Genomic DNA, 18,898 nt, shown 5'->3' on the forward strand with positions numbered 1-18,898 from the left:
TCTCAAAACTTTCTTCTAATTGTACCCTTTTCCAACTCTTAATGCCTACTCTTTAACAACTGTCTATTCTATTTGGTTGTAGAACTCTCTACCAACATACTTAAGGTGTAGTAAATCTTTGGCTATCTTTACCCGACTGCCCGAAGGAGGGTTATGATTCCAAGTGTATGTATGTGAGTATGTATTTATGCATGTCTATTTCTTTGGTCCTCTTTGCAGCTTAAACATTATAAGGAATCGTTAGATTTATCATAGTTTATTGAATCATGCGTTACTTTGTGGAGGTCCATATCAATGAACTAAAAGAGTTTCCTTGCTCACCCGCGACCTTACGATAGCTATAAGCTTATGCAAAATATGCGTGTTCATGCGGGTCCTACACCTCTACACTGTAAGAACACACACAAATCACACAAACCCATCTATCACCACCACCACACACCACACTGACGCGTTTCGAACTCAACCAGAGCTCATCTTCAGAGTAACACAACCGTACACTACCAGTTGTTAGTTGTTGTTGTAGGTGGTAGGTGTGTGTTGTTGTTAGAGTTGAGCCCACTAGCACGTTTCGTAACCAACCGTCGCCGTCGCGTGTCATGTATACGTTTAACATTCCGTTATTGACACGTTCCTATAACGGTATTAGCATGATACGATATAGTGGGTCGAGATCTTTAGCCTCCTTTAATTATTGTGTTTGGCAGTGAAACTTAAGTTTCTGCCTACTATCTTCTTTCTTCCTGCCACCTTTACCGTGGTCTACTAAGTGGTCTTTTTGGTTCCCATGGCCTTCAATCAAATAAAAATCTGGACATCATCATCATCATCAGCCAGAAGACGTCCACTGCTGAAAAAAGGCCTGCCCCTTAGAACGCCACAATGAACGACAACTCGCCACTTGCATGCAGCGGTTACCCGCGATTCTCACGATGTCATCAGTACATCAGTACCCTTAGTGTTTTTTTCCGGTCACAGAATACGTCTCGATCGCGTTCGCGTTAAAGTCTCAATTTGTATAAAAACACGAACATCGCAAACGTTCCGCTAGAGGCGCTGTTCGTGTTTCCATATAAATTGAGATTTAACGTGAACGCGATCGAGACGAACTTTGTAACCGAAAACCTACACTAAGGGTACAGTACACCTAGTGTGAGGCCTGCCCACGCTTCGTCTTCCGTTTCGCGTACGCCATTCGAGAACTTTCTGAATAAATCAGTTTTTTGGGCTGCATGTCCTGCTCATTGCCATTTGAGCTTTGCCGTCCATATGCCACTGCCGGCACCATCACTGTGTTCTGGCCCATAATAGTAGATTATTGTCGTGGCCTGGAAGTAGGCAATTGCTGGCTGAGTATGAGTATTGTTTAACTAATACGAAGCCAGTAATTGCTATTCCAGCCGAGACTAATATAAAGCTTTTCTCAAAAATGGTGAATAATTCTGAAATAGAATAAACGTTTTCTCAAAATATACAGTAAAATTTAATATTATTCCAATATTTTTTCTATGCTTTCCCTGCCTTTTTTCATTAAAAAAAAAAACTGCAGGTGTATTTTCCCACCGAAAACACCACAAGCTATTTCAGACCCAATAGAAAAAGTCCGGAGTTCCAACAAAATATCTGATACCGGCCATTAGACTTGGCTGTATACGACTTGTGCCAATATTTCCATAGCTTTTTTGACTAAAAAAAAAATGTGACTGATTGCAGGCGCGCTAATTCATTATTGTCGAGCTAGCGCGCCTGCAATCGTTTTAACTATTTAATTTTTCGCTGACCATAAACTATGCACTTCACCTTCTGTTATGTAAAGAATAATGTCAACTTTTACGGACATTTTTGAGAAAAATGATATAAGTATCTGGCCCTCTTCGTAACCCCAACCAAATTTCACTCTATTGTTGTTTAGGCAAGTCTGACTTTTTCAACCAAAGCTTTTATTATTACCCAAGTTCCTTGCAGATTATTAGTAAACTGGTTTAGACCATTGCATAAGTACATCGAAGCCGCAAAATAATTATTTAAAAAAATATAAATAAACTTTTACAACATTGTCTACGGGCCCACGTATCATCTAGAAACGAAAAGAAAACGTAGCCACCCAAGTAAAAGAAAGAACTGTAATTATTTTCTTTTTTTATATTCGAGATAAACATGTTTACATGTGGCACACATATACATATTAAAGATATAAATAATACGTTAACATTAAAATAGGTAAATAGAAATTATAATAATATTTTTATCTGGGGAAACGGCAGTGACCCCATCAAGTAGAGCAATATAGTTACTTGAACTATTACATTCTACGATGAACTAAGACATTATGCATCCGATAATGTTTGCAAGATATTTATTTACTGGTACAGTGATCGTGACACTATATTTTTGTAGCTAGTGTAGTTTTATGTTAGGCTATAAATACATTGTGTTGGCCTGTCTACTCTCTTAATAATTTGATCGCAAATCGAATTTTGGTACTACACGTTTTTCGCAAATAAATGCTACGCGTTCTTTACAGTTATGATCATTGAGTAAGCCATTTCTCATCACAGATCCGCACTTTTCATTGTTGCCGATATGGTTTGGCTCGCCATCGCTAAACATAGTAAATCCAGCTTCAGTCAAGGATTGACCTGAAATATTTAAATACAATTATGTCACTTATTCACGGCTGATTATAGCACTACGCCGCGGTGTTGCACAGCGATGCTAACTCATTGCAAAAAAGCTTTACGTGTTTAACTTGAAATTAAAAATCTATGCAAAACTTTTATATTCTTCTTTGTTTTATCTATAATTTTCTGTATAAATAAAAATTAATTGAATGTTCGTGCAACACTTCAGAATGACCGCAACTATTTGGTAAGTTTTTTTTTGTTTTAGTAATTGCTAGGAAAAGGTATGAAAGAACATGTACACGGAAAAGTCCAAAAATAGGATTTAAAACTCTTTATACATAATCTGAGTGAGTGAGTTAGACAGACGGTGATTAAGAGTCATTTTCGACATTAGTTATTAAACACGTGCGAAGCAATACTTACCATCAATTGTAACAAACGACTCTTCATTATTAACCGATCTTCTGAAGCCAATGCTTGCGGATCCCTTAAAGAAATCACCAGGAATGTCTTGTGGTGGGTTTTGAGCAAACAGTTCTTTTAGAACCTGTGATTCAGCTTCGCTGTTGATAATGGCCAGGTTAGCGTCTTCCTTCTGACATGTATCATAGGCATCAGGCCAAAAGAGACCCTCCTTATGGAATTTATAGCAACTTCCGGTTTTATTTGATAGAACGTAATCTGGAAACAATAAAATTTTACATCATTTACAATAAAATAAAATGTAACTGAACGATTGCATTATTATGCTATTAATTTTTCCTGTAGGTACCTACGTATTTCCCAGGCCTTGGTTAAATATTGTACAAGTCGTGACTATGAGAACCTCGAAACATGGGAATTTAAAAAAGGGATTCGATGTTAGTCTTATTTTGTGAAATAAAAATAAGGATAATAATTAATGATAAAGTAAAAAGGGTGGGATGTAACATTTTTGATTGCACCTAGTTTCAAGTACATGCTTTCTGGTGATCATTTTCGGTTTTTGTAAATTAAAAAATGCTCAGAAAATTTAATAAGTATTCGATTTACTAAACATTCTTAATAAATATGTCCAGTAATAATTGAACATAAATTTAATAAAAAGTAATGTAATGAAACTATAGTGTTTTTGTGACTTTTCCTTAATTTTTTCCTTATTTTATGTCCTTTTATGAAAACGCTTCTTCACCTTCTTCATCTTCGAAAGTTAGAGGTTCGAAGGCGATTGAATACCGCTCTAGTTCTAACCGTATATATGTCGTATACATTATATATTATTATGTGTCTTGGCTGTGCATTATTACGCATAACGTTGATCTGGTATATTATGCTTATTAAGAATGAAAAAAGTATAAAATAATTAACTGGCATAAAAATGCCTAATATGAATTCACATAAAGTTTTGAACTTTAAGACGCATAACTAGTAGTTCCTTAAACACAAAATTCAATACAAATGAAAACCATTTCGTATCTAAAGAAGGGTAGTTAGGGTAGTATAAGAACTTATCCAGGTTATAGGTAAGTTTAGTATTGAATCGGGTAAGAAGAGCTAAATCACATAGAAAAAGGAGCTCCGCTTAACGAGGCTTCGTCGACTCCATCTACCTACATCCCATAATCGTGCTTAATTTACGGTATAAAAGTTATACTCCGTTATGCGTAGTACCTTTTAATATTATGTGAACTAATACTGAGTTTGAATATCCATTCTTCATAATTTGATTTTAATTTAAAATTAATACTTAAATGGACACAAAGTTTATTAATAGAGTAATTAATTAGCACAGTATATTGGAGCTACTACGAGATATAAGATTTACGTATGAACTTACCACTATTATCGTCTTCCGGATAACTACACGAGTGAGCGTTCGGTAAGGGTTTTTCACAAATGAACGCTACACGTTCATGACAGTTATGGTGTTGTAGTAAGCCAGTTCTCCACATTAACCCACATGATTCATCGTCGAAAGGATTATTTGGCTGGCCTGCTTGAAATGCACTAAATCCAGCTTCAGCCAAGGATTGCCCTGGTATATTTAAACAAATTATTATCAATCGTCCATATCAATGAACTAAAAGCAACTTTGCTCAGCCGTGGCCCTTGTTTCAGGTGAGCAATAGTTATTTTCACACCTCTCCTTCAGAAAAGTAACTTTTCCTCCCTGACGAGAGGGAGCAAAGTGCAACTTTTCTGTTCAAGGGTTTTCTAAGTGTTTTATTGCAAATGCCATTTTTTTTTAAGTCGATAATTGTTATGCCTCACCATTTTCTATGCCGGTTGTTCTTTATAATAATATATTTTTTTTTTCAAGTTTCTTAATGCTCGTTGTGAAAAGTTGTATGAGCCACTCGGGAGCAAAATTATTTTCATCGTGGGCGCTAACACTTGAATCCCTCATTACGCTTAGGATTCTACTTTAGAATCCCTCGCTACGCTCAGGATTTTATTATAGAATCCTTCGCTACATTCTGGAGTCAATTTACGCCCTCGTCGTAAATACACCACTTTGCTCCCTTGTGACACAAATAACTATTTCACACCTCTCCTTCTGAAAAGTCACTTTTCCTCCCTGACGAGAGGGAGCAAAGTTCAACTTTTCTGTCCAAGGCTTTTCTAAGTGTTCTATTGCAAATGACATTTTTTGAAGTTGATAATTGTAAAGCCACGCCATTTTCTATGCTGCTTGATAATTGATTATATTTAGAAAGTTGCATTTTGATCCCTCTCGTCAGGGAGGAAATAGTTATTTGTGTCACAAGGGAGCAAAATGTTATATTTATGGCGAGGGCGTACATTGAATCCTAATGTAGCGAAGGATTCTAAAGTAGAATCCTGAGCGTAATGAGGGATTCAAGTGTTAACGCCCAAGATGAAAATAATTTTGCTCCCGAGTGGCTCATACAACTTTTCACACCGAGCAATAAGAAACTTGAAAAAAAATATCTAAATATAATTAAAAAACAACCAGCATAGAAAATGGCGTGGCTTAACAATTATCAACTTCAAAAAATGGCATTTGCAATAAAACACTTAGAAAAGCCTTGAACAGAAAAGTTGCACGGGGCTTTAAAAAATTACTTAATGTGTACAAGACGTACATCAAGCAAACTGTCAATCTGACAGTTGCACGCTATACGCCGATGCGAGCGGTCATACGCACCTATATTAATAACTAAAATAATATTGACATATGTTTTATTGTGCCGAAACAATGCGAGGTGCATAATCTGCTTTTCTTTCAACTATTACAGGAATAGTAGAGGAAAAAAAATCATGCTAAACAATTAATAAGAAAGAAATGATTCCATTTTTGTAAGTTTACATTCGCACTCTCAAAAAATGTCCACGGAAAAGTCGCAAGGTTCCCGCCAATTTGTTTTTTTTTTTTATTTCTTACTTTTTTTGGCATTTTTGCAGTTAAACAAAAGTGGAAACTCGAAGTTCGTATCGTAACGTCCCTCTCGCTCTCGTATTAAATAGTATAAGTATCAAAAGGGATGGCACGACACGAACTTCGAGTTTCGAGTTTCGTAGTAGCACTGCAGAAATTTTTACCCGCGATCTATCAAATTTCGGATGGGCGTCAGGTTGGCCAACCAAACACACAGTATTTTTTTTTCAAATATATGACTACTTACTGTTTTTGGTAGGATTGGTAGCAACAATTTTATTATTTGTACGCAATCTGTCAAATTTCATTAGACCGTCAGGTTGAGCAACCTAACACTAGATTTTTTTACACTGCAGGCTAATTTTATAGCAAAAATACTTGTGTTACCTCTTTGGTGGTGCAATTAAAAAAAAATCTAAAACTATGCAATAATTGATTTTCATACATTTTTTCTGCTCTAAAGCAGAAAAGTCCCGCTTTGTGCTGGGTATTTAGTGCGGTTATGATGAAATTAAAGCATAGTTGGAAGAAAAGTAGTTTTTTTGGTTTACATAAATTTATTATTTATAACAGTAGGTAAATCAAAAAAACTAAAATTCGGAATGTTATTGTCCGGTTAATAAATAATAACATGACAATAACATTCCGAATTTCTCGGAGACGTACGCAGTATAAAAACGCCTGCGCATGGCATCCAGAATTCCGACGCCAAGGCGTTAATTATATACTTGCCGTGAATTGTAACAAACGATTCAAGATCGTTATCTGATCTTGTAAAGCCAATGCTTGCGGAATCCTTGAAGAAATCACCAGGAATGTCTTCAGGTAGGTGTTGAGCGAACAGTTCCTTTAAGAACTGTGATTCATCTTCGCTATTGATGATGGCAAGGTAAGCGTCTTCTGCCAGACAGGTTCTGAAGGCATCAGACCAAAAGCGGCCCTCCTTATGGAACTTATAGCAACTTAAAGTTTTATTATATAGAACGTAATCTGAAAAAAAAATCTGTTAAACTTTCTGTCATGTTAATCAAGTGAAAATAACCATAATAAGTACTTGTACTTACATGGATATTAAATTTACCTGGACGTTTCGTGTAGGCCTTTGCTATATCTTGTCATGGTCATGTCCACGAGAATCTCGAAATGTCGAGATTAAAAGAAGGTCTTTAACGGGGATAGCAATATGAAAACTTTAGATTGATTCTAGTGTCAAGTCAATATGGTTTCTGGCACAGAATACCACAGATAATACCAGGCCCCTGTTTTATATAAGTTCTACAATTTTACATAATTGACACTTTTTTTTATGAGAAGCTGAATGTGTGAATTATGATTGGTTTTTGGAGTTGTTACTATTATGTTCATCCCGTAAAACCCAACGAAAATACAAACTAAAACACGGATGCACTGAAAACACCCAGAAAAAGAGACCAGCGCTGGGAATTTGGAGTTGAAATAAAGAAAAACAAAAAGACTCCAAAAACCAATTTTAATAAAATTTGGTTGCTTAATAGCGACATATCTTGTCCGGGTGAGCGGTTAGTTCCGAAGGAGTGTTCACGTCTCCCGATGAGAGCTAAAACAACGATGTCGCTAGTGTCGCTGCTTAAGTAGCTAAAAAACGAAAAAGTAGGTGTGGTGCCTGGGAGAAATTTGTGTCTAGACTCCTGTCCAGTGGTGGTGTAAGGATCATAGCACGCAGCACGGAATGCTGAGGACCTGGGTTTAATTCCCAGCGCTGGTTTCTTGGGTTTTTTCTATGCATCCATGTTTCAGTTTGTATTTTCGTTGTGTGAATTATGTAAAATTGTAGCAATTGTAACTTTTACATATTAAATTGGGGCCAGATAACAGAGTCATGCCAGAACTTACCACTACTTTCAATGCCGTCCTGCGAGTAGCTACACTTATGAGCGTTCATCATTTCTGGCGATTTGTGACAAATAAAGGGATAATCATTAGTGCACTTAACATCAGCCAACCGTCCCGATGAATACATCACCAGGCAATCCTCTTCTTTGTTAAGATTGTCTGGTTCACCTTGCATCCATTCCACGTCGAGTTCCGATAGAGGAGTACCTATGGATAGTTTAGTTATATTGTAAATGTGGTTATAAGGTGATTTTACAGGAAAAACTCAAGCCCCTGCCACTATTTTAAGATGCAATAACATAACATTAAAGACTTGTGACGTAATTTCCTACCGTAATAAGTCCATCGGAACATCGGAACTTCTCATTATAGGGTAATGAAATAAAAAAGTTGATCATAAACCCAAACAAGCAAATCATTAAATAAGAACAATAACCTGATAACATTACAAAAAAAAATTGCAACTTGGTCGCATAGGGTTTTTTACATATATTTTGAGTCCATCAGTGCTGTTAAGAAAACTTTGTCTTTACAATACCTGTTATTGTCGTATAATCGCCCTTTGAGAATGTAGCGTGGATCCCTGTGTATACTTTGAATATTTGTCTATCAGCCATGATTTTCAACATAGCAGCAAGCATGTTTTTACTCTCGGGTGATGCTAAAATACCACCTGCAGAGAAAAAAGTAATTAAATAATTATAAAACTTCAAAATAATTAAGTTTTCAAGTACCTATATTTTTTTCAATGTTATTGTTTTTCCAGAAAGTGAATGAAAATATGATTTTTGATTATCATTGAGTTTTTCCGCGTACAATTGTTTTTTTCCGTGCTATGTCACCAGCGCATCAATATCTGACCCCAAAAAAACCGGCCAAGAGCGTGTCGGACATGTACAAAATAAGGTTCCGTAACTATTATGAAAAAAACAAGCAATATTTTTCTAAGGATTTCGTATTTTATGCGGAATTTTCCAAGTTTAGGTATATTTTATACCTTAGGCAGCTATTTACTCTTAAACTACTAATAATTCTCAAGCAAACTTAGCAGTTATAGTTTTTATTGAAAGTTTGATATACAAGCATATCATTGAATCGATAAATCGTCTTTGCAAATCCCTAATGGTTTTAAAAGACCTATCCAACGATACCCCACACTATAGGGTTGGATGAGAAAAAAAAATCACCCCACTTTACGTCTATGGGAGGTACCCTAAAAATGTTTTTTTTTTTTTTTAATTTTTAATTGTACTTTTTGTCGGCATAGTTTACACATATGTCCGTGCAAAATTACAGCTTTCTAGCATTGATAGTCCCTGAGCAAAGCCGCGGACGGACAGACAGACAGACAGACATGGCGAAACTATAAGGGTTCCATTTTTGCCATTTTGGCTCCGGAACCCTATAAAGCGTGCATAAGTATCTGATACGTGTCTATTTCTAGAGCCGGTAAAGAGGGTGTCAGACGGGTAATTTTTCGTTAGTTTCTGTCTTTCCTTCGGCATCTTTCACTGGAAATGTCACGTCTAAACACAAAGTGAAACAAAAGTGCCGAATGAATTCGTTAGTGAATCGATCCAACGATGTTGGATCGGTTCATTCGGCATCATTCATTCCCACTCGGATGAACGAAAAATGAACAGTCTGAAGACAGAGAGAATTTCGTCTCGAACCCTGTAGCAGACGAACGTCAAGTCAAACGTCGCGGCAAAATGGTGTTCAAGTGGAACGAACAAAATAAGTTGCTTTTTGGAGAATTAAAAAAAAATACCAATGCCTTTGGAACCACAAAGTTAACGAATACAAGTATATAAGAATTATAGAATATAGAAAAACCCCTTTATTCCAAAACGAATGAATGTTATTTTTACCCGACTGCGAAGAAGGGGAGACGTGTTTGACGCGTATGTATGTAAGTATGTATGTATGTATGTCTATTCCTATGTCCTCTCGTAACTTACTCAACGGCTAAACCGATTTTGATAAATGATACGTCATTGGATTCGTATTGATGATGCAAGTGACACTGGGTACATCAAATTCTTGAAAAACCATAATGGCGCAATTTTGGCGCCAAATTGTAAGTTTTCAAAAAATGTGTTTTATTCAAACCTATCGAGTAGGGTATCAAATGTAAGCTAATAATTAGCCCATTCTAAATATATACGGGTTATAATAGTTTTAATCTTCCATTTTCACAGCAATAAATTAAAATATCAAAAACCCAATTGCCTTAAAAAATACTAAAAAGAAGAAAACAAGTCTAGTGGGCTTGAACCTTTGTTAAGTAGCTAACTTAAAGTTCAACAGTCGGGACCCATTTAAATTGCGACTCTTTAAAATTCTTATTTACGTCATTCCAGCTAAGCCATGTGAACATGGAATAAAAGAAAAATGAAGGATGTACTCGAAAGAACATTCGAGTGAATCGTCTGATACCTCCTTAAGACGTGTCATTTTGCACGCTCCGCTGTAGCAGATATTACCGCAGGTAACTGTACCTACCTAAGATGGTACCAATTAAAAGTGAACACCGTACTAAAAAAAATTACGTCGTACCTTTTACGACAAAATATTATGTACAGTGTATAATTTAATGGTATCAAGTACATACACATGTTTGGTGCTTGGTACGAAAATAATAATATTTATAAAGTACATAGTACCTTCTAACTGACATCTCAATTGGGCCTCCTGCCAATTAGCAGGGATTCTGTGCACTTTTATGTAACGTCCTACTGAAGGTACATGTTCATATGTATCTCTCGTAGTCTCTGAAAGCAATCGTTGTCAATTTTAGGTTAATGATAACAATAATTTACTTTCAGAAAATCGTCCGTACTATTAATAGTAAAATCTGAAAAAGTATATCAAATTGAGTCAAACTAGAATCAAATTTTTAATCAAAATGAAGTTAAAAAAGTCTTGCTTGCAATAAATAATACCAAACGTAAAAAAAAAACATAGGTACCTGCTACAAAAACGAAGAAGAGCAGTAAAAAAATATTATTTAACATGATTTTCTAATTTCCTTACACACTTGCTTCAAGGACTGTTGAATTATAACTAAGTACGCGGATGTTACAAAAGCATATTATATACCTTTGATAAAGGAATGGTTATCGGAGTACAACACACTAAACATAATTAATACGAAAGCGACCAATGAACTTTACTCCTTTAATCATTAAACGCTTTAGGAACGAAACACTGTAATTAGGTATTTAAACCACGGTCAAATTTTTAGTATATAATAAATATGTATGATTTGCACAAAATCTTGTTCTTAGAAATAAACTTCAAAACACATTAAATTAATGATGTTCAAAAATTTTGCAAGGACCAGGGACATAACGTTGTCCAAATGAAATGATGATACTAACAGAACTCATCGCCTGATCGCTTGACTTACACAAGCTGACTTAAATTTTATACACACAGGAAAACTTACTTATACATAGAAACCGGTAAGACCTGCATATAACTTGCTTTGCGACTCGCTATACTTTATACACTCCCATGATCTTAATCCTCTAAAGAACAATAACAAACGTTCGGATTTAGCTTTGGGAATTTCTTGTGATCAAGACTACGGGTTGCCTAGAAAGTTTTTTTTTTAAATATGGGTATAATTTTGAAAAGTAGTTAATCTAAATTTATCATGTCTCATGATTGTTATATCTATTATAATGACGACCGGATGGCCAAGCGGTTCGATTCCCGGCCCGGGCAGATATTTGTATGAATAATACGAATGTTTGCTCTTGGGTCTTGGATGTTTAATGTGTATTTAAGTATGTAATTTATCTGTATAAGTATGTTTATCCGTTGCCTAGTATCCATAGTACAAGCTTTGCTTAGTTTGGGACTAGGTCAATTGGTGTCAAGTGTCCGATGATATTTAAAAAAAAATAAGACTTGTCTTATTTACCTTATGTAATTATGTTATGGCTAGGTAAAGCTAAAACCCTGAATTTCGAGTTACCTATAGGGCCTTATGGGACTTAGACAGACTTGCTTCTAGGACTACTGAATTATAACTAAGTACGCGGATGTTACAAAAGCATATTATATACCTTTGATAAAGGAATGGTTATCGGAGTACAACACACTAAACATAATTATTAGAGAGAGTAGTCGCAACTCTTGCGAAGTAAACATACATTTATTGTGCACTCGGAAAATAATTGCATTATATTATAAAACCTTACCAATTCTATCGGAAAGTAATTATAATCCTTGGCAGAGACTTTAATCTAAGTGATTGTGACGTTAATTCGCCCAAACTCGATCATCAGTGTGTGAAACAATAAAGTGACAAATTGTGCAGTGCTTACCGTTTCGCTAACGACTGCGCGGTCAAAGTCCGTGCGCGCAACCCACCTGAGGCGATCAGCTGATACTTGGACCGGCTTAATAACTTGAACTATGGGCGAATCATCAACTATTTTACCGACACTTGAAGAGAAAATAACTTTGAAATGTTTTGCTTGCAATACTACGGTGCTCGAAGATTCGTTGCTTTTGTGTACTGCGTGTAAAGGCACTTTCCACTACGCTTGTTTAGGCATTCCAGAAGTGCATTATAAAACTAAACTGCAAGCCGTAAATAATAACTGGTGCTGTCCTTCGTGTATTAACATCACACGGCGTCGTAGGGATGAAAACACGCCAGTTAAGAGGCATTACGAGATCTCGCCGCCGCCGGCGGTTTCGATCACGGACATGTCGTTATGCGATGACTCACAGGTGCAGGATGAGTGCACCACTGCTGGCGAAACGGATGGCGCAGTAGGTGCAAACCTTATAAGAGTTCTATCGACTATGTTGGATACGAAACTATCTGTTGTGAAACAGGATCTTGTAAAGATAGATTCTAAATTGACCACCACTAAACAGGAAATATTTAAGGAAATAAGCAGAGAATTTTCAAACGTAATTGATAGAATGAAGAAGGAGTTCTCAGACACAACGGACTTTTTAAGTGAACAGCTGACAGCTTTCAAAACAGACCTGGGCTCGCTGAGTGAAAAAGTTAAAGATCTAGAATCTGAAAATTCACGCTTGAACGCGGAGCTAAGGACTCTCAAAAGAGACGGTATCGCCAAATCTTTAGACTTAGAGGTTCATGATACGATTACCCAAATACAAGCAGATTTGAACGACAGGGACCAATCCTTACTTGCCAATGACCTAGAAATAACTGGTGTACCGGAGCATCAAGGAGAATCTAGAATACATATATTTAAAGCCATAGCTTTCAAAGTCGGTATGACGATAGAAGATCGGGATGTGGTCAGTGTTGAACGGATGGGGCCATTGCAGAGTGAAGATACAACAACAGGTGCGCGCCGGCGACACCGACCTCGGCCACTAGTCGTGCGACTGGCGAGGAGGGCTCTTCGTGACGACCTGCTGCAAAACGCCCGTACACGCCGTGGGCTGAAGTCTGATAACATCGGGCTGCCAGAGCACGACCCACAAAATATCTACATTAATGAGCGACTGACTAAGTTGAACCGCAGGATTCTATGGAAAGCTCGGCAGGCGAAAAGCAGTACGGGCTGGAAGTACGTATGGACGAAGGAGGGTCGTATATATGCCAAACGCACGGATGCTAGAGACAGTAAGTCAGTTCGGATAAAATTCGAAAAAGATATTCTGCGTGTTTTCGGTGTGGACCCTGCGGACTCTATTTCGAAGTAACTGTGTATTTTTTATCAGCAGCGGTGGACTAGACTATATAGTTATTGAGTTGATGTGTTGGTTGATAACTGAAGATAACCTAATTTATAATTTTTTATCTTTTTTTGGCAGGGAAACAATGTGTAATACTTTATTTGAAATTAGAAATATTTGCGAAGCGTTATTTGACTGGCTGTGTTTATCTCGCATAATCCTGTTTTATGCTCATTATAACAGACCCATTGTGTGTGTTACTTGCGAAGTAAAATATTTTGTTTTTGGTAAACAGAAATACAATTTTTATTGTGTAACAAGACAAGAAATTAATAACAGTTATAATATTAATAACATTCATACAACTATAATTTTTTTTTTAAATTGTTTGTGTCTTTTTCTGTATTGCGGTAATAACCTATACGTCAGTGAGAACAAACGGTTCAAACGTACTATAACTACATACATGCACCACATTCCTTTTAATTTCATACAGTTTCATTCACTTGTGCTGGTTAAAATATTACTTATTTGCCATGAATAGCAGGAAAGGTTATTGTTTGAACCTCGCGCTAATAAATGTGCGGTCCTTAAACACGGGTCATGATGAACTTATTTTTGCTATTGATAAATTTAAACCAGACATACTAGCACTTAATGAATCATGGTTACGAACGGGAGAGGAAAAATTTGTGCCTACTGTTCCAGGCTATACTCTAAAAAGTAATCCACGATTTAATGGACAAAAAGGAGGAGGAGTTGGTTTTTATATTCGCAAAGGTCTTCAGACTCGTGTCAAACAGCACCCTGCATCCCAGCTGGAACAGATGTGGTTAGAGCTGCAGGTAAGTGGAGTGGGACGTTACGCGATTGGTACGGCTTACAGACCCGAGTCCGTTCCGATAGGAAGCGCCTTGGATGCAATTAGCGAATCTCTGGATATGTTTGGCTCATGTCGGGGTTTTTTTCTGCTAACTGACTTAAATATTAACATTATGGCAAAGGACAAACCAAACACCAAGATGATGCAAAATTTCATGACCCATAGAAGTTTAATTCAGTTGGTGAATGAACCAACTAGAGTAACGGAAAGTTCTGCTACATTACTGGACCTGGTCATTACTGACTGCCCTGATCTCGTTAAAGACTTAACCGTATATCATAATCCTAAGATCAGCGATCACGCTATGGTGATTGCTGAACTAAATATAAAAAAGCCTAAACCAGTTCCAGTTTATGTACACAAACGACTGTTAGGCAAAATTGACCTTGAAAAATTTGAAACCGATCTCAATAACGTTCCATGGGAAGAATTGCGAACACTGAATGACATCAATGAGAAAGTTTTTTTCTTCAACCAATATGTACTAGCCCTATTTGACAAGCATTCACCAATGCGTCGAATTCGGGTTGATTGTCAACCACATCCATGGTTGACGGACAATATTAAGATAATGATGAATCTACGAGATGCGGCCCGTAGTAGAGCACGTAAAACAGGGATACCATGTCACAGAGACTACTACAAAACACTGCGTAACTACACTAACGGAGCCCTCGAACGTGAAAAGGCTGCATATTTTGAATTCTACGTCAATAAAAACCAGAATGATCCAAAAAGTATGTGGAACCATTTGAAGAACTGTTCAATCATGGGTGACACTGTTAGGCCGCTGATACCACAGCATTTGTGTGATCCAGAAGCAGTAAACAATTTTTTTTTAAACCTACCAGGCAGTGGGGAAACGGATCTCAATAGTCGGATTTATTTCGAAAGTGGAAGAATCCACGAACATGAATTTAATATAGAAAAATGTACAGAAATTGAAGTTGCCACAATCATCGAATCTATTAAAACAAATGCATGTGGTCATGATGGTATATCGATGGAAATGATCCGTTTAACACTTAAGTGTACTTTATCTATAATTACACACATAATCAACTCATCGATTGAGACCGGGATCTTTCCTGATTTCTGGAAAATTGCTAAAGTAAGACCTATACCGAAATCCAGCAAAACTGAAGAGTATAAAGATCTCCGCCCAATAAGTGTCCTCCCTGTTATTTCAAAGATAATAGAAAGAGTCGTCTGTAAACAATTTACAAAGTATCTGGAAAAATACAACCTGCTACCGGTCACACAGTCAGGGTTTCGTAGTGGGCACGGTACTGCGACAGCTCTGACGAAGGTTACAGACGATATAATCTCAGCATCAGACGGAGGAATGGGGAGCGTACTTGTTTTGCTGGACTTTTCGCGCGCTTTCGACTGTCTTAATCCCACACTGCTTCTAGCAAAGATGGCTTATTATGGAGTTTCACAATCGTCTTGCCGGTGGTTTCAGTCATTTTTGACTTCTAGGCAACAATTTGTCGAGTTTGAAACGACACAAGGATCACTCGTAAAGTCGAGTACGCAGCGGATTAGTAGAGGCACACCACAAGGCTCTATCCTTAGCCCTATATTTTTTATTTTATACACAGCAGACCTAATAAAGAAATTGAAATTTTGTAAGGCTCACCTATATGCGGACGATACCCAGCTGTACTTTTCATTTGCACCACAAGACCTGCAATTTGCAGTGGAAAAAATAAATGAAGACCTTAAGATAGTCGCAGACTGGTCAGTTAAAAACAATCTTGTTTTGAACCCATCTAAGTCACAGTTCATGATTATGGGCAGCAAGGGTCAACGCAAAAAGATCATTGATCAACGGCCAGTACTGCACATAGGAACCGAGACAGTAACCATGGTTGATCACGCGAGGAACCTTGGTCTAACTATTGATGGAGAAATGCGATATCAGGAACATGTTAATACTAAGATCCGAAATGCATTCTTTAGACTCAAATCACTGTACAGTATCCGTAAGTACCTATCAGAAAAAGTAAGAGAGATTCTCGTAGAGGCTTTAGTACTGTCTCAACTCAATTACGGTGATACTGTATACGGCCCAAGACTTCTTAGTAAAACCAAGACATATATACAGCGCGTACAAAATGCATGCACACGTTTTTGCTATAATTTGCCAAAGCGGGTCCACATCACGCCTTACCTCAATGAAAAGGGAATCCTCAATATGTCCAACCGAAGAGTTTTACACCTGGCATTCGCGGTGCGGAAAGTCTTGGAATTTCAGAAACCAAGATACCTTTATGACGAACTGAAATGGGTTAAAGACGCTCGTAAGAGACCACTCAGAAGCCACAGAGAAACCAAACTTGTGGTCCCAAAACATAAAACTGTATCTTTCAGGGGGGGTTTCAAATTTGCTGCGAGTAAGGTTTGGAACGATCTTCCGCCACCGGCGAGGGAACCCATGCCTTTGCTAAAATTCAAAAAGATTGTTAAAACACACCTTCTGGAAATACAAAGGCAGGGATACCCCTAGGTAGGGCGCGGCATAAGTGGATGCAAACTACATAAACTATACAAACTACATTAATGCCTATACTCATGCCTATAAACATCACAATTCACAAAAACAACACGACTCACGATCATACTACACGATTAACACAGAATATAGATAACACACACAATACAGGATTTAGAGATAAGGATTCAGGATTTAAAAATTGTCACAAACGGAAATATGTATTTTTATGTATTTAATATGGTTGCGGCCACCCTTGCCAAAAGGGCCGGGCTGAAAATCAGCGCTGAATTTATCTTCAGCATATGCTGAGACCGGTACCTATTGCCAAGATTAGTTTTTAAGTTTTTGTTTTATTTATCTTCTTTTTTTTAATGTAACTAGCATGGCAATAAAGTTTTATTATTATTATTATTATTATTATTATTATTACGAAAGCGACCAATGAACTTTACTCATTTTATCATTAAACGCTTTAGGAACGAAACATTGTAATTAAGTATTTAAACCACGGTCAAATTTTTAGTCTATAATAAATATGTATGATTTGCACAAAATCTCGTTCTTAGAAATAAACTTCAAAACACATTAAATTAATGATGTCCAAAATTTTTGCAAGGACCAGGGACATAACGTTGTCCAAATGACATGATGATACTAACAGAACTCATCTCTTGATCGCCTGACTTACACAAGCTGACTTAAATTTTATACACACAGGAAAACGTACCTATACATAGAAACCGGTAAGACCTGCATATAACTTGCTTTGCGACTCGCTATACTTTATACACTCCCATGATCTTAATCCTCTAAAGAACAAAAACAAACGTTCAGATTTAGCTTTGGGAATTTCTTGTGATCAAGACACCGGGTTGCCTAGAATGGTTTTTTTTAAATATGGGTATAATTTTGAAAAGTAGTTAATCTAAATTTATCATATCTCATGATTATTATATCTATTATAATGACGACCGGATGGCCAAGCGGTTCGATTCCCGGCCCGGGAAGATATTTGTATGAATAATACGAATGTTTGTACTTGGGTCTTGGATGTTTAATATGTATTTAAGTATGTAATTTATCTGTATAAGTATGTTTATCCGTTGCCTAGTATCTATAGTACAAGCTTTGCTTAGTTTGGGGCTAGGTCAATTGGTGTCAAGTGTCCGATGATATTTAAAAAAAATAAGACTTGTCTTATTTTCCTTCTGTAATTATGTTATGGCTAGGTAAAGCTAAAACCCTGAATTTTGAGTTACCTATAGGGCCTAATGGGACTTAGATAGGTATATTATCATTAGCAATTTGAACATGTTAACGATCCCCGTGAATAAACGTGTAATATCAAAACATCAACTTTACAGGAAAAATAAAACACTGAAATTTTAATAGCTTTTCATGTGATGGATTTAGTTTAAAACAATGTATGAAGAAAATAATGAACATAAATACCCCAACAATTATATCATCATAATCATTATCAAGTCAGCCGAAAGACGTCCCCTGCTGGACATAGGCCTCCGCCAAGGGATTTTTTAAGTGATGTTTTTAATGCTGACTCCAAAGTGTAAGCAAACTCTTAAAAAATACTACCTAGCCTGTGATAACCAGGTTTGATCTTATGAACCTATAGCTTAAGTTTGTACGCAGATTGAAACGCGATGACTCGCCAGTCATTACATAAACCATTAACCATTATTATTATTAAGGGGTTTCCAAAAGTGGCTCGTGATTTTCCACTCATTTGTACCACTTGTTTATATAAAATACAAAAGGCTCTCCACTCAGCCCGGTCTTGTGCTTTCCGCATCCACCGCGATCCCGCGATCTTAACCAGGTCGTCGTTCCATCTTATTGGAGGCCTACCGACAGCTCGTCTCCTGGTCCGCGGACGCCATTCGAGTACCTACCTTCTAACCCCATCGGCCATCAGTCTGCCCCGCTCACTGCCACTTCAGTTT

At 37.0% G+C, this 18,898-nt stretch overlaps 1 protein-coding gene across 1 annotated transcript; it reads right to left on the reverse strand.

The window, feature by feature from the left end:
- Window positions 1-2,127: 2,127 nt before the first annotated feature.
- Window positions 2,128-10,963, reverse strand: LOC141430568 (macrophage mannose receptor 1-like). The gene is made up of 8 exons (XM_074091338.1): window positions 10,847-10,963; window positions 10,542-10,649; window positions 8,414-8,548; window positions 7,876-8,082; window positions 6,736-6,993; window positions 4,441-4,638; window positions 3,048-3,305; window positions 2,128-2,639 (listed from the first exon to the last, which is right to left on the reverse strand). The coding sequence occupies exons 1-8, from the start codon at window positions 10,890-10,892 to the stop codon at window positions 2,452-2,454; spliced, it is 1,398 nt and encodes a 465-aa protein (XP_073947439.1). The 5' UTR covers window positions 10,893-10,963; the 3' UTR covers window positions 2,128-2,451.
- Window positions 10,964-18,898: the final 7,935 nt, after the last annotated feature.

The sequence above is a fragment of the Choristoneura fumiferana genome, chromosome 8, assembly GCF_025370935.1.
Source record: "Choristoneura fumiferana chromosome 8, NRCan_CFum_1, whole genome shotgun sequence".
Classification (NCBI taxonomy): domain Eukaryota; kingdom Metazoa; phylum Arthropoda; class Insecta; order Lepidoptera; family Tortricidae; genus Choristoneura; species Choristoneura fumiferana.

Excerpts from the sequence above, each read along its gene's own strand:
- LOC141430568 (XM_074091338.1), bottom strand. The coding sequence starts at position 10,892 with ATGTTAAATAATATTTTTTTACTGCTCTTCTTCGTTTTTGTAGCAG. Across the intron at positions 6,994-7,875 it reads GGACGGCATTGAAAGTAGTG|ATTACGTTCTATATAATAAA; the intron begins GTAAGTTCTGGC and ends TTTTTTTTTCAG. Across the intron at positions 2,640-3,047 it reads GTCGTTTGTTACAATTGATG|GTCAATCCTTGACTGAAGCT; the intron begins GTAAGTATTGCT and ends TAAATATTTCAG.